Source organism: Chrysemys picta, chromosome 5 (assembly GCF_011386835.1).
Source record: "Chrysemys picta bellii isolate R12L10 chromosome 5, ASM1138683v2, whole genome shotgun sequence".
Classification (NCBI taxonomy): Eukaryota; Metazoa; Chordata; order Testudines; family Emydidae; genus Chrysemys; species Chrysemys picta.
In genome coordinates, this window is record NC_088795.1 from 100,619,746 (window position 1) to 100,633,674 (window position 13,929).

General features: G+C 37.9%; 1 protein-coding gene across 28 annotated transcripts in view; it reads right to left on the reverse strand.

The window, feature by feature from the left end:
• The window catches only part of TBC1D1 (TBC1 domain family member 1), a 177,663-nt gene that overhangs the window by 32,432 nt on the left and 131,302 nt on the right, over positions 1-13,929 (reverse strand). For all 28 annotated transcript variants that reach the window (XR_010601514.1, XR_010601515.1, XR_006172851.2 and 25 more), the window contains 2 exons: positions 10,243-10,428; positions 1,879-2,040 (listed from right to left, as the gene is read on the reverse strand). Coding sequence is in view for 23 of the 28 variants with exons in the window: in XM_008169957.4 (XP_008168179.2) it covers positions 1,879-2,040; positions 10,243-10,428 (348 nt within the window). In the remaining 5 variants the exon portion in view is untranslated. The remainder of the gene's footprint in view (positions 1-1,878; positions 2,041-10,242; positions 10,429-13,929) is intronic.

The window sequence follows — 13,929 nt, forward strand, 5'->3', positions numbered from 1 at the left end:
GAGAAAAACTGGTCCCCCCCTGTGTAATCTGTATAGTATAGGGCAAAAGACCAAATTTCATGGTCTGTGACATGTTTTTCATGGCTGTGAATTTGGTAGGGCCCTAATTATACTGGGTTAGGCTCTGTTACTATTCAACATGCATAATTGTACTTTACACTAAGAAGTCAATAGGACTACTCATAGCATAAGATTCTATTCAATGCAAATAAGGATATTCCAATCTAATCTTAAATGTGTTGGAATCAAGGGTTCAGTTTTAGAGTAATCTATGAGTTGTGTTTTTTATTGTTTCTTTTGGTAAATATTTAAAACATAGGAAGAGGTCAATACACGAGGTCAAAATTAACTCAATTATCAAATACGGGCTGAGTGAAGTCAGACCAAAACTTTTTTCTTTTTTTTTGGGAGGTGGGGGGAGAGGAATGCAGATTCTGCTACACTAAAACAACTTTTGTCAATTTCACTCAATTGTTTCAACTGGGTGAAAAACATAAATGTTTCATTTTTGATATTTGTGAGAAAAATTATTTTTATTCAAAACAGCTTTGTGTTTTGAAATTTCTTTTAATTTTATTTTAAATTTAAAAAAAAAACATTGAAAGGTTGAAATCAAAGATGTTTTGTTAAACAAAACAAAATTTTCCTTAACTTTTCAGAATTGCCCATGAACTGAAAAAATCTGTTATTGGCCTAGCTCTAGAAGAAATATATACAAGAACAATTTTACAGTACTTCCTTACATAAAAACTAAAATGAATAATTATTTTTCTGATATGTATTTTTAATAGACCATCGTTATCTCCAGATCATTACTTTATAATGAAACTTCAGTAGGAACAAGTTAAGAGCAAAACTGATATTTGAAGCAAAACCACAGCACAATGTACAAAGGAAGTATTTTCACAAACTACTTTCAGTGTTTTTAACTTGGTTACTGAATAAAAACACATCAAATGGTGTAAACAGGCTTTTGGAGTCACTGAAGGAACCAGATTCTGTTCTCAGTTACGCTCCTGCAATTCCATTAGCTTCAATTGGGTGAATAGGTAATTGCCAGTAGACTTTGGCCAACAGTATAAATCTATTGCTACTGTATACACCATTATAGATCAATTAAATCCCCTTCAGGGCAAATAGTTGATAAATTATTCCCATATCAATTACAGCTGTGCACACTGCAACATCCACATAAACAAGGTATTTAGTCCAGCATTTCCACAATTGAAGATATTTTGTATTTAGATTCTATTATTGACTGAGACTGATACTGGTTGAAGCAAGCAGATAAATATATTTAGTATAACAGTAAAAAGTTACTAGAAAAAACTCATTTTGAATTAGGATTTGTTGTATAATATATGTTTGTTAAATTCTGCCTTTTTTTTTTTTTTTTGGCCATTCATCTCATGTTTTCCTCCTCGTTTTTTTCTTTTTTGGTGGAGTTTCTTTCTAAAATCAATTTAAAGGACATTTTGTTCACGGTCAGGAATTAAGTTAGAAACTTGAAGCCTCACACTGGTATTTTGGAATTATAAATCAACTGGTCTGGTGTCACTTGCCTATCTAACAGTGGATAGATAGACAGGCTCAACAATTTTGCTGTCCAAATCTCTTTTCCCTTTAGGATGAAGTTTATTAAAAGTGAATGTCACATACTTTATACTCACCTCCATGGTTGCAACCATGATTTAAAATCAATGGGGGCGGCACATGTGTAGTGGACAGTGTCAATTGTTTATTTAGACCACTGTGAACACCCCCATTTAATAAGGTGATAAGAGAGAACTGATATTGGTAGAGAAAAGCAATTAGAGTGACTTCTAAAATTAAGCTGTACATGAATTCCACCATTTCAAAAATATAGGCTATGCTTACCTCGCCCAACAGCAGAATGTATTGTTTCCATGTCAATTTTTGACTTTGACCTTCCTGGTGTACTCAGCATTTTTTCCCAAACCAAAGTTACATCTTTCAAGCACAGAGTGATTTCTTCATAATCAAGTTTCAGACGCCTGTTCAGCAAATTGTTTTCAGAAGCTAAGAAATGATATTAACAGTGTACCAGTTAAGACTGTACAATACTATCAAACAGATTCACTTACACAGGGCCTTATCATGCAAACATCCACGCTGATGCCTGTCTACATAACTGAAGATGTAGAACTTTTGACAAGCACAGTAAGAACTTCAGGATGCTTTTTTGTTTTAAACTGTTCTAGTTGTGCCATTCTGTTGGAAGCCATTCTGTTAAGATACATTCTGCATGGCAGCTCAGATGAAGAGCCTCACAACTAGTAAAATCTTTAAAACTGAAAGAGACATTGAAGATGGTTAATGAAATAGGCAAGATATCAAAATTGTCTAACTTTTTCCTCTTCACAAAAAGGATTTAGTGTAAACAAGACCAAAACTGAATATAAGATATAAAAGTAATGTAGTCTGCCCCTTTGTAAGCTACTCTCCCTTTCGATTCAGAATTATCGAGGAGTACTGCTATTTATTACGAGTTCAACACAGTTACAACAGAGTACATGCCATAATAAAAGTCTGTGGCAAGTCTACCGAGAATTTTAGGGATAGCATTTTTTAACAGGATTTTGAAGGGATCAGGGAGTCGGTTGATTTTGTTGGAGGATGGTGGTGATATGGTCAGAGTCTTTGCACATGTGGGAAAGTGAGCAGAAGCACTATTTTGAGCATGTGGAGGCTTGGGGAGACCCTAGAAATGAGAGAGAGAGAAGAGGAGATAAAGGGTATGTCTACACTGTAGACACCCGCTCTGGCTTGTGGGGCTCGGGCTAACTGTGGTGTCAGCAGGATCCTAGTGCCTGGGCTGGAGCCCGAGCCTGAATGTTTACATTGCAATTAAACAGTCCCTTAGCCTGAGTCAGCTGGCACAGGCCAGCTGCAGACTTTTGATTGCTGTGCAGGCATTCCCAAAGAGGAATGAGGATTTAAAGTTTTAAAAAAATTAACTCATATTAAATCCCAAGCAGCTCTCCTGTGTTGAAACCATGTTTAAAAAGTAGTGTCATAAAGTTTCCATCTCTCTAATGATGTTTGTGTGATATATGCATAATACCTTGTTGCTGTGACGATGCATTACTGTAATGCATTACAGTGTACCGACATTCTGAGGACATATTACCATACATCATAAGACTACTGTCACTTTGGTGATTTAATACCATAATACTTCATCAAAACAACACTCCTATTTATTACTGTGTTGAGACAATCTAAGTTAAAAGGACAAAGTAATTTTTTAATAGTTTAACTCTCAATTGTTAAAGATGTTTATACAAATTTAAGTCTTGTTTTTCTTGCTGGTTTTTCCTCTCTCCCATTTGCTGTAGTCAGTATATTGCGAACAATACTTAAAAAAAAATTAATTTACAGAATCTCTGATTATGCCAAAATACTTTGTGTAACAGCACTATTGACTGTGTCATTACAGCTCTGGGTATAGTTTGTTATATAACTACTGCCGCTGAAGTTTTTAAAGCACTGATTTTTGTGGGTCATATGAAGCAAGGGCTATTTTTCAATTTGTCAGAAAAGAATGGTAAATTGGATATAGTTAGAAAATTTTCACCTTTAAATTATATAACAATTCAGGCCCTGATCCTGCCAGCTTTTATGCACGTGAACAACTCAGTGGAATTACTTGAGTGAGTTAATTATGAGTTTTTGCAGGATCAGGGCTGTTTAGTTTCCCAATGAATCAATTTGTAGGCCTTTTATGACATTTCATTAATCTGAATAACCTAAATCCTTGAAATGTATTTAAAAATTTGTTTTGTTTATAATCCATTTTGAGGTAACAGGTTTCCTAGAAAGTAAGTTAAAGGCATTAGCAGAGACTTTAATCACAGCAGTGTTTTCCAGGGCAAGCGAGCCCATCTTTATAACTTAGTTTACTGGGGCTCAGGCAAGCAAAAGTAACCAGTGAATCCAGCTGTTTTGTTTCACATCCCACACTAGTAGGATATACTCTTCTAGAATGCTATCTGGCCTTAGAAGCATAGATTGCAGCACTGAATACTGAATTCAGACTGTGTAGGGAAGATTACGCAAACTAAACAGTTACACTCATATGGCACAAGACTGAATTCCCACTTCTGTTTCAACTATGTGGTTTTTCCTCCTCCCAAGTTAACTACGTAGGAATTTACAAAATTAAAAACAAAAATGCTTCACCCTTACTGGATATCATTATAATGACCACCATTTTCTAGCTGGATAAACTGAGTCACAGGGACATCACAGATTAGATTTACAAAGGCATGTGCCTAAAGATGCAGACAGGCACCTTACAAAAACACCTAATCGGGTTAGGCGCTTAACTCCCATTGAGTTAGGTGCCTAACCTGCTTATGTACATCTGTAAACCCCACTGGGTACCTGACTGCATCTTTAGGGGCTTAAATACACCTCTACCTCAATATAACGCGACCTGATATAACACGAATTTGGATATAAAGCGGTAAAGCAGTGCTCCGGGGGGGCGGGGCTGCACACTCTGGTGGATCAAAGCAAGTTCAATATAACGTGGTTTCACCTATAACACGGTAAGATTTTTTGGCTCCCAAGGACAGCGTTATATCGAGGTAGAGGTGTATTTAAGCCACTAAAGATGCAGTCATGTCTTTAGGGCGATAGCTCCAAGTGACCTGCCCAAACCTTTGATGATGTCAAATATGAAATTGCTTAACATTAATCTTCAAGATAACTGACTGCAATTATGAGAAGAACTAACATGAGAATTAGTGGTATAGTTTACTATATGCTTCTAATCTCTGTCTGTTACCCTAAATTTTCTGATAAAGAACCTCTATGTTTTCATACTCAAAAGTCCTTAAGATTGATTTGTTTTAGGATTTGAAATGATGCATTCTAACTAGAAATTATTATTTACAATCCTTGTAAGAGGTCGCTTTTTTCGTGTTTGTCTGTTTCCAAATCACAGTTGCCAACTTTCACGTGGTAAATAAGCACCCTGTCTTTCACAATAAGCCAAAAATCAAACTAATCCCATTTCAAAACAAGGCCAAAACAAGCCAATCCCTAAGAACCCCAACACTCTATGTGACTAGATCCCCCCAGCGTGCAGTCTGGGACTGTGGTAGGCCCTCTGTGCACCCCTGACTCTCTCTCCCCCCCTTGTCCCTGCTTGCCGGGAGCCGATCAAAAAAACAGAAGCAACAAGCAACAAGCCAAAAACTAGCCAACAAGCAACTCACAAGTCAAGTAAGCCAAAAACAAGCCTGATTTCTGCATTTTTTTATTTTTTTTTGCGGGTTTGGCATGTCTGTTCCACATATCCATCCTGCTATGCCAAAGGTATGGTTAAAAAACCCAAACATAAATTTTATCCAGAATTTTCTTTTAATATACCAGAGATTTGATTCCGAAGAAAGGAATGTGCGGGGAGGGGGAGTAGGAGGGCCATTTGGCCTGGGTCTCAAGCTCAAAGGGGGCCTCAAATTTAGACATTTGTTAATTCTTTGGCATTTGATAAGTTTTGCAACTTGTTTTTATGTGCATCCCTATCAGACCAGAAAAGCATTTGTTAAATAAAAAAATATTAAAATTATGTCTCACTCTTTTTTTGATGCCTTACTTTGTTTTCGTGTGTTGTCTTTTTTTTTTTTTTTTTTTTTAAACTATGGCTAGGGTCCTCAAAAGCTGGAAGTGGCCTGGGCCCCTCTGGACCTCAGAGAGGGCCTGCCCAGGGTCATATAAAGTTGGCCCAGGAATGGAATTACAACCACAAAACAAAGGACACATCTACATGGGGACTTTTGGTGAGAAGCCATGAGAGGAGTTAGTGAAACTAGGATACAAAAAGAAACCCTAAAGATTAAAAGAAAGCAATGCAGCTTTGTTTTTGTAATGGTTGGCTGCAAATTAAAAAAAAAAGTCCAACTCCTTAACTTCTCTTCTTCTTTTTCCTCCTCTTCACACTGCCATCATGGCTGTTTACCTTCAGTACTGCTGAAAGCAAGGCTTCAAAGAATCTAACCTCCTGTGACCTCACTCTTCAATTTCTGCAGTCTGGAGATGTCCCTTCTTCAAATGATGAGACTTTTGCAGTGAACGTGAGCAGTGCTAGTGACACAGGAGGTTTGTGCAGAGAATAACATACAAATAATGTGATTTATTCTCCCGTAGGTCTGCGCATCTACCTACCAAAGGGAGGGAGCTCCAGACTGAAGGGAAAAAAATTGTCTGTTGCTATGTTAGCCAGGACTACTCCTTTCAGATCAGTGTTTAGACTCACCGTACTGTTATGGTCAACAAATATGCAATATGTAATTAGAGGTGAGCCAAACTACTATAGCAAAATTAGAATAGGATATTATACATGTTGATCTTTCTGTAGGACAAGAATTAGGCACACTCGGGCTAAACGAATTCAGACATATTGTGCTTACACGTCTATTGAAGTGTGATTTATCTACACGTTCTTGTTAGGACATGTCATAAGTTACACCCTGATGTTCCAACATCTTTTTTACTACAAATTGCTCTATGCTTAAACATTGAATTAAAAGAATTCCAGCACCAATGGGCATTATAGTTATGTGTCAGCTTAGAAAGAAACTCTATATCTCTAAATAAATGCAACTCCATTCAACAGAGGAGCCAACTTGTTCACATTTTTTTCAAGTCAAAAAGAATATCATATAAAAAAAAACAACAACCAGGAGGCCCCTGGTTTTCCTACCTGAAGATAATTTTAAAATAAGCACCGCAGTGGCAGCTTGCATTAGAGCTGATGGGCAAACTCACTGTTAGTCACTTTTTGTTTATCTTTTGCAATTAACAGTATTATCTGGTACTTGAACATTTGGAAGCATCATTTTACCTTGTTGTTCAACATACAGAATGCTCATGAAAGTCAATGGTAGTGGTATGCAAAGACTGAGGGTAGGATTATACCCTTAGTAAGTGAGAACACCTGGACAGCAACAGTAAATATTTAAATGTGCAATAATGTATCAGGAGCTAAAGATGGTAAGTAATGAATATTATACTGAACATTTAATGTTAGCACTTTTACTGCTTAATTTATAGTAGTCAAAATAAACGTATTCTGTGCTTATTGAAACATTATTGCATATTAAAATATTTACTGTTAGTTCCCAAAGATGAAAACCCCAGAATATGTGGCTGCCAAGCCTGCTAAAGCATGTTCTCATCTGCTTTTCAAAACATGTGTCACGGGCTGGTTCCTTTATATAACAGCAACTCAGAACACTTCTTGAAATGTATCTGCCTGCAAGGAAGAAGAAAAAGCAATTCTAAGATGCATGTGCTCCTGTTTCTTTGAAATTCATAACACACCCAAGACTTGTTTCTTTCATTTATTGACAAGTTTCAGACATACCTATTTTTAGTGTATTTGTGGTTGTTTAGTAATTAGTGTCTATTTTCTCTGGACAGAGAGGTGATCAACATCTGACTAAGCTTATTTTCGTACTTTTCATAGATATAAGTGTCACACAGTGATTTAACATGTTACCTGTGGGTTTCATGTGGGTTTCACTTTGAAAGTGGAAGAGGCAAGAAATAAATCATCAGAGTATTTAAAAAAAAAGAGGAAAAATATACTTTTTAATGTTAAGTCCCCTAAGAACAGAAAAAACCTTAGGTTCCCACATGTTCAGAAATTCCCACAGCAACTGCATAATACAGCTACCAGCTATAGTTCCAACTGGAAGTTTTAGAAATCTCTGCCTGAGTTGAGCTTCCATATTACACAAAATCTTTCAGGACTGGCACGGACCTCCGCCCAAACCAACCTTCCCTGGGTTGGGCTAATCTTTCAAGACTAGACTCCCAGGCTAGGCTAGGTCTTTCAAGACTGGTGCAAATCTTTTGTGTTGGGCAGGCCTTTGCCTGAGCCAGGCTTCCAAGCTAACTTCAGTTACAGGCTGACTTCAGAAATTGGAGCAGGAGTTTGCCTAAGCCAAGCTCCCAGGCTAGACTTGATACTTTCACAGTTGGGACAAGCTTTGTAGTTCCTTAACCCCACTCCCATTAAACTCCAATCCATTAGCAATCACTCAGTCAATGACCACTCCACCACAGCTATCTAGGACAACGGATAACATTGTTAAAAGTGACTCAGGTATGTAAGTCCCATTTTCAGAAGTGACTTGGGCTGATTTTTCAAGGGCACAAATGGCACTTAGGTGCCTAACTCCCACTGAAAGTCAATGGGGGTTAGGTGCTAAATATACCTTTGAAAAATCTGCCCCCAAGTCAAGACTGAAAATGGGACTTAGGCACTTTTGAAAATTTTACCCTAGGTCTCAATATTTTGACTTTGTAGTGAGACACCAAATTAAGTCAACCTGATTTTAATGTCAACAACCTGATCCTTAAAACAAGAAGGGCTAATAATGGAATAATGTAGATTCTTTCTAAAAAAGGTAAGGCAAGTACAGAAACACAAGTAGATGCTTAAGGAAATACAACACAGTGCACATCATATAGCTCAATCATCCATTCAGATTTCAAGGTACCACAGAAACCTGGACCCAGGTTTCACTGTCTCCCAAGAGCTTTAGCTCAGCTTTGAGAGAGGATTCCATTCACGACTACTGCAGCTCCTACAACCCTAGGCCTCTTTCTATACATTTGTCCACCTTGATAGACAACCCTTCCTCTCCACACATCTTACTCAGAGATTTATCTGAGGGTGGGGGGATGGAGGGGTGTCCACCCTCACACACAATCTTGGTGCCAGGTGCTCCCTCCCTCAGAAGTCTTCAGAGGATTATCATGGCCACTCTCACTATTAGTGTCTTTGACAGGGCTAAGAGGTCCTCCTCCTCCAAATCCCAAATGGTCTTTGGACTCCCTCTCATCTCACCTCAAATCAGAGAGGCATGGCCAAGCCAACAAATAAAGTTTAATCTTGGGCTTTCTGTAAAATGGAGGACATGGAGAATAGGGAAAGAAATGAATAGGAAGGCCAGAAACCTCATCTATTTAAGTAACCATTAAAGACATTTTCAAAATACTTTAATAGTGGTACCTCAGTCTATTTAAATTAAAGAAAATATACATTAAAAAGGGAGTCATAAGTGCTGGAGATGATGTGAGGGAATAGTGACCTTTCTGCATATATGGTGGGAATTCCCTAAGTTAACAGTGTTCTAGAGGATAAACAACAAATAAAATTTTCAAAATAACTAAAGTTAGGTTACCCACAGAACCCATAATGATTCTTTTAGGTTACAGTCCAAAGGAGGTTACTGACTCAGGGAAGGACCCACTGATAACACAATTACACTACTAGCAGACAGATATAACATATCTCACTTTTGGAAAAGGACAGGCCCCCCCAACATTAGCATCATGGAGAAAAGTATAGGGAACCCTTTTAATGGAAAAATGACAGACCCCTTTGCATCAGGATAAAGTAGATGTTGCAGTCTTTTGGAATTTGTACAAGAGGTTGACTATACACAAATAGGTCTATGAAAAAGGTAACAAAACCAGGTTATGCATAAGATTTGTTAATATTTGTATGGAAATTTCATGTACATTAAAAATGACAAAATAAAAAGATTAAAAATCAATTAAGCAGAAGGGAGAAACTCTACTAGGATGAAAAGCACTTAAGTATTACTACCCTATCTTCATTTCTAATACCTTATAACTGTTTTCTGATCTTCCTACACAAAACGCACAGTTAACATTATATTACACAGTTCCTATTATGTTACTAAGTGTCTACATAATGTGCGCATAATTGTCAGCACCATGCTAATCAGTATTTCACCCATAGATTAAAGTACAAGGCCAACTCCTTGAGGACTCTGTTTAACTCCCTGAAGGGCTAATGGGATTTAGTGAATGACCAATATTTAAACAATCACCTGTGCATCAGAATATACTAAAGAGGCAGTTCAGAAGGACAGCACTGAGCTTCTTATCAGCATTTCCAGGCACCAGTCTAAAAATATCCAATGAAATGCCAACAATAAAGTGGCAATTAAGATAAAGTAAATAAGCCATAGGTAAAAGATTAAGAGTAAATGAAGGAAAGAAGGAAACACCATACATAAATAAAGAGGATTGGGAGAGCCAGTGCTAGATTGACTTATCTATATTGCTTCTAAAACATTTTGTTAAGACCTGATCCCATTCACTGCGAAAGCTTCAATACAAACCAAGAACACAATTTGTTCTCCATAGGATCTAATCAAAATTTTTACTAACCTTGCAACTTTTGATTTTCTTTTTCCATTCTGAGGAGCAGTATCTGTTGAAGAATGGCTTTCTGCCACAGTTCTCGAAGCTCCCGAGTTGTCCGTTTCCTGTCTTCTTTCACTGGCCCAAAGGGGCCATCTTCACAAACTGGTTCTAACGGGGACCTGGGTGGAAGATCTCCCAATTCAGAGTAATCTTCAAGAGACAGAAATGAGCATTACCCATTTAGGTTTCATAGTCAAATAAAAGGGCACTTTTTCAAAGGCCTGCTGCCACTTGTGCACATGTAAAAAATGTACTATGTATGCATCTAAACTTTGCAAGCGCAAACACTTGTGTGCACTTTAACCCATGCATAAGCAGTCTCAATAGTCTAAACACCTATCCAAGTGCAAGTGGAACCAATGGATTTTGCAGATGCAAGTGTTAATATTTGTGTGTGCAGGTGCTTAACTATTGGAAGTACTGGTGTAGATATTAGAATTTCTGAAGTGCACACAGAGCTATATTTGCTCTCGCATATGTACAGAATTTTGGACACTCGTGTCAAGAGAATGCCTTTTGTAAATCTCTCTTATGTTACCAGGATAGGGCTACATTATTTAAACAATGCATTTGTATTGGAAACCTAAAACTGGAAATTTCATGCTTAATTGGACATGCACTTGCATTGTGCCCATATCTATACCTTCTATCTATTCAGGCTCTCTTTCCTTAACATCAGATCAATTAAAAAGAAATCCTGGCAGGTACATTTTCACTTTCTTCATGACAAAAATTACTGTCTTAGGTTTGACTGAGATCTGTCATTAAAGCTCTGGCTTCTTTCCACTCCTTGAAGTTACTGTCTCTTGCAGGGGAAGGTGGGGAGAGGCAGAGGGGTGAGAAATCCATGTCTTTAGGCCAGGTTGTTATCAAATGTGAATTTAAAGTCTCCACACTCTTAACCCATCTTTATTCTTTCTTCAGGTGTCTCTCTCTCATCCAGTTTGAACACCATCCATTCTAAACATGTTTAATCCAGGTGCTGATATTGGCCATTTGTATCAATGGGAGTTTTCAGACACTGACTTCAGAGGAAGCAAAACTGGAGAAATATGGGCCTGATTTCCACCTTATGAAATTTCAATTCCAGCATTTTATTACTGACAATATCTTTCTGTTCCCAGTATTTCCTGTCTGTTGGAAATAGCGCTGAATACCATTCTGCAGTGGTTAAGAACTATTTTATCTCATAGTCTGAATATTGTACTTATACCATACAATCCTGTTTCTTCAGTGAGCTCTATGTGAGCAGACCACAGGCAGCCCCAGTGACTGTGTAGGTGCAGGGTTCTAGCTACACACAGCTCATCTTTCTGATCCGTTAGAAATTCTAATCGATACACCACAAATTTTCATGAGATCAGATGCACTAATTAATAGGCCAGACAGTTCAGGATGCTAGCTGTTTGTTTATTATTATTTGACATATTTTACATTTGTGCAAATAAAATATGGGACTCCATCCAGGCAAAATTATAAACAGCCCAGTATCAATTCCATAGACACCACGGATACAAAACACACTTCTCCCTCCCTCCCCTTTTAAAAATAGGCTTGGCAACATAAAAACATAAGAATGGCCCTACTGGATCAGACCGAAAAGTCCATCTAGCCCAGTATCCTGTCTTCCGACAGTGGCCAATGCCAGGTGCCCCAGAGGGAATGAACAAAACAGGTAATCATCAAGTGATCCATCCCCTATCACCCATTCCCCGCTTCTGGCAAACAGAGGCTAGGGACACCATTCCTGTCCATCCTGGCTAATAGCCATTGATGGACCTATCCTCCATGAATTTATCTAGTTCTTTTTTTAATCTTGTTCTAGCCTTGACCTTCACAACATCCTCTGGCAAGGAGTTCCACAGGGTGACTGTACATTGTACATTTTCATCTTTCCTTCTCTTCCTCCCAGCTAATACTCCAGACTGAAATAAATTAATTTACCAAAGAACAGACATAGTACAAGCAGTGATGGGCCAGATTCTCTAATACCTCCCTGCCGGTGTCTCTCAACTCTGACCTAGAGGAATTTAACTTATAGGGTTGAAACTATAGTTCAGGCACATGCAGTCAGTCCTTGACCATTTGGCTGAGACCTCCAAGAAGGGAACTAAGGCAGAATTGGTGATGTGCAGAATTCTCCCTTAGAAACCTGACAATAACATAGGCCTCATAGAAGAATTATGTTTTCATGAGGGACCTGTTGGTGGAGTGAAGACATAGACCAGGTCAAGGAGACGGATTCGAGCATAATCATTAGCTTTATCCTCAAATCTAGTTGTATGCTGCTCAAGTTAGTACTACCTGGAGGTGAAATGGGAAGCCCAAAGGTATACCACTTTCACAGCACCTTTATCTGGATATCTCAGGGCTGTTCTCTAAATTATACTGGCTTGTATCAGCCCTACAGCAGCACTTATGCCAGCAAAGGAGTGTTGTAGCACCTCCCCTACCCAACACACTCCCTACCCCAGAGGGAGTGGAGTTGGCAGAGAAATGGCTTTGCCAGGCAAAATTTCACCAGCTGCCAGTTTAGGGCAGCTTTCAGCTCTTTTGCACCACTGGAGTGACTCATAGGATCTGTAAGAGAGGCCAGAGACTGGCCCATTATTTCTCAAAACTATAAAGACATTAAAACCACATACTTATCCAATGGCCTGCTAACTAAAGCTTTATAAACAGGACACTTCAATTAATTACAGAAGCATATGCTAGCAACTGAAAGCTAGTATGTCTCAGAAATTTTAAAATAATCAAAATTAGTATATAAAAAAATAGCTAAACTAGGCTTGACATAGAAAACACACAAACCTTAACTGTATAAACACAGCACCAATACAGTTCATAATACAGTGGGATTAATACCAGTTCCCAATGTAAATATTCAGTAATGTAGTCACGAACCCCTACAACTAATGCAAACTGAACAACATTCAAGAAGTGTTTGTTCTAGCTTCTAGCTTTTCTGTCACGTCATAACCTTTACCTTTCACCAAATTTTTCACTTATGATTGTGTACTTAAGTACCTTTTGCAGTAAGTCAAGCATGCAGATAGCCCACTTAAAAAATTAATTACAGCAGAACTCTTAAATTAGTCACAGAAAAAAAATTCATGAGAATATAAGAGGAATTATTCTTTATTTTTACCGAAACATTGAACAATATTGTTCCTTACCAAAATAAGTACTTAAGCTTTTTTTTATTTTTTATTTTTTTTGGTAACTCCTGCGACAACATCAGTAATTAATTTAGTCTGTTAACTCTATATATACAGATTTAATTTCACCCATCCACTGATGTGTAGCCATTTTATATCGCTACACTGATGGACTCATTAGCCTTAGATGCATACAGTATCTAGAGGGAAAATAACTCATTTCCCCACCCATGTGTCATGTCTCCCATGCATAGTTGTGGTTGAAAATATACATGTCTTTATCCCAAGTTCCAACTATAAGGCCATGGGACTTCTCCCTTCAGCCAAACAGAATGGCTGAAGGGAGAAGTCCCATGGCCTTATAGTTGGAACTTGGGATAAAGACATGTATATTTTCAACCACAACATGTATATTTTCAACCAAACAGAATGGCTGCACACCCTATCCCAAGGGAAGAGCCAAGTCAGTTTGAGGTTGCCTGGTTCCAGAACA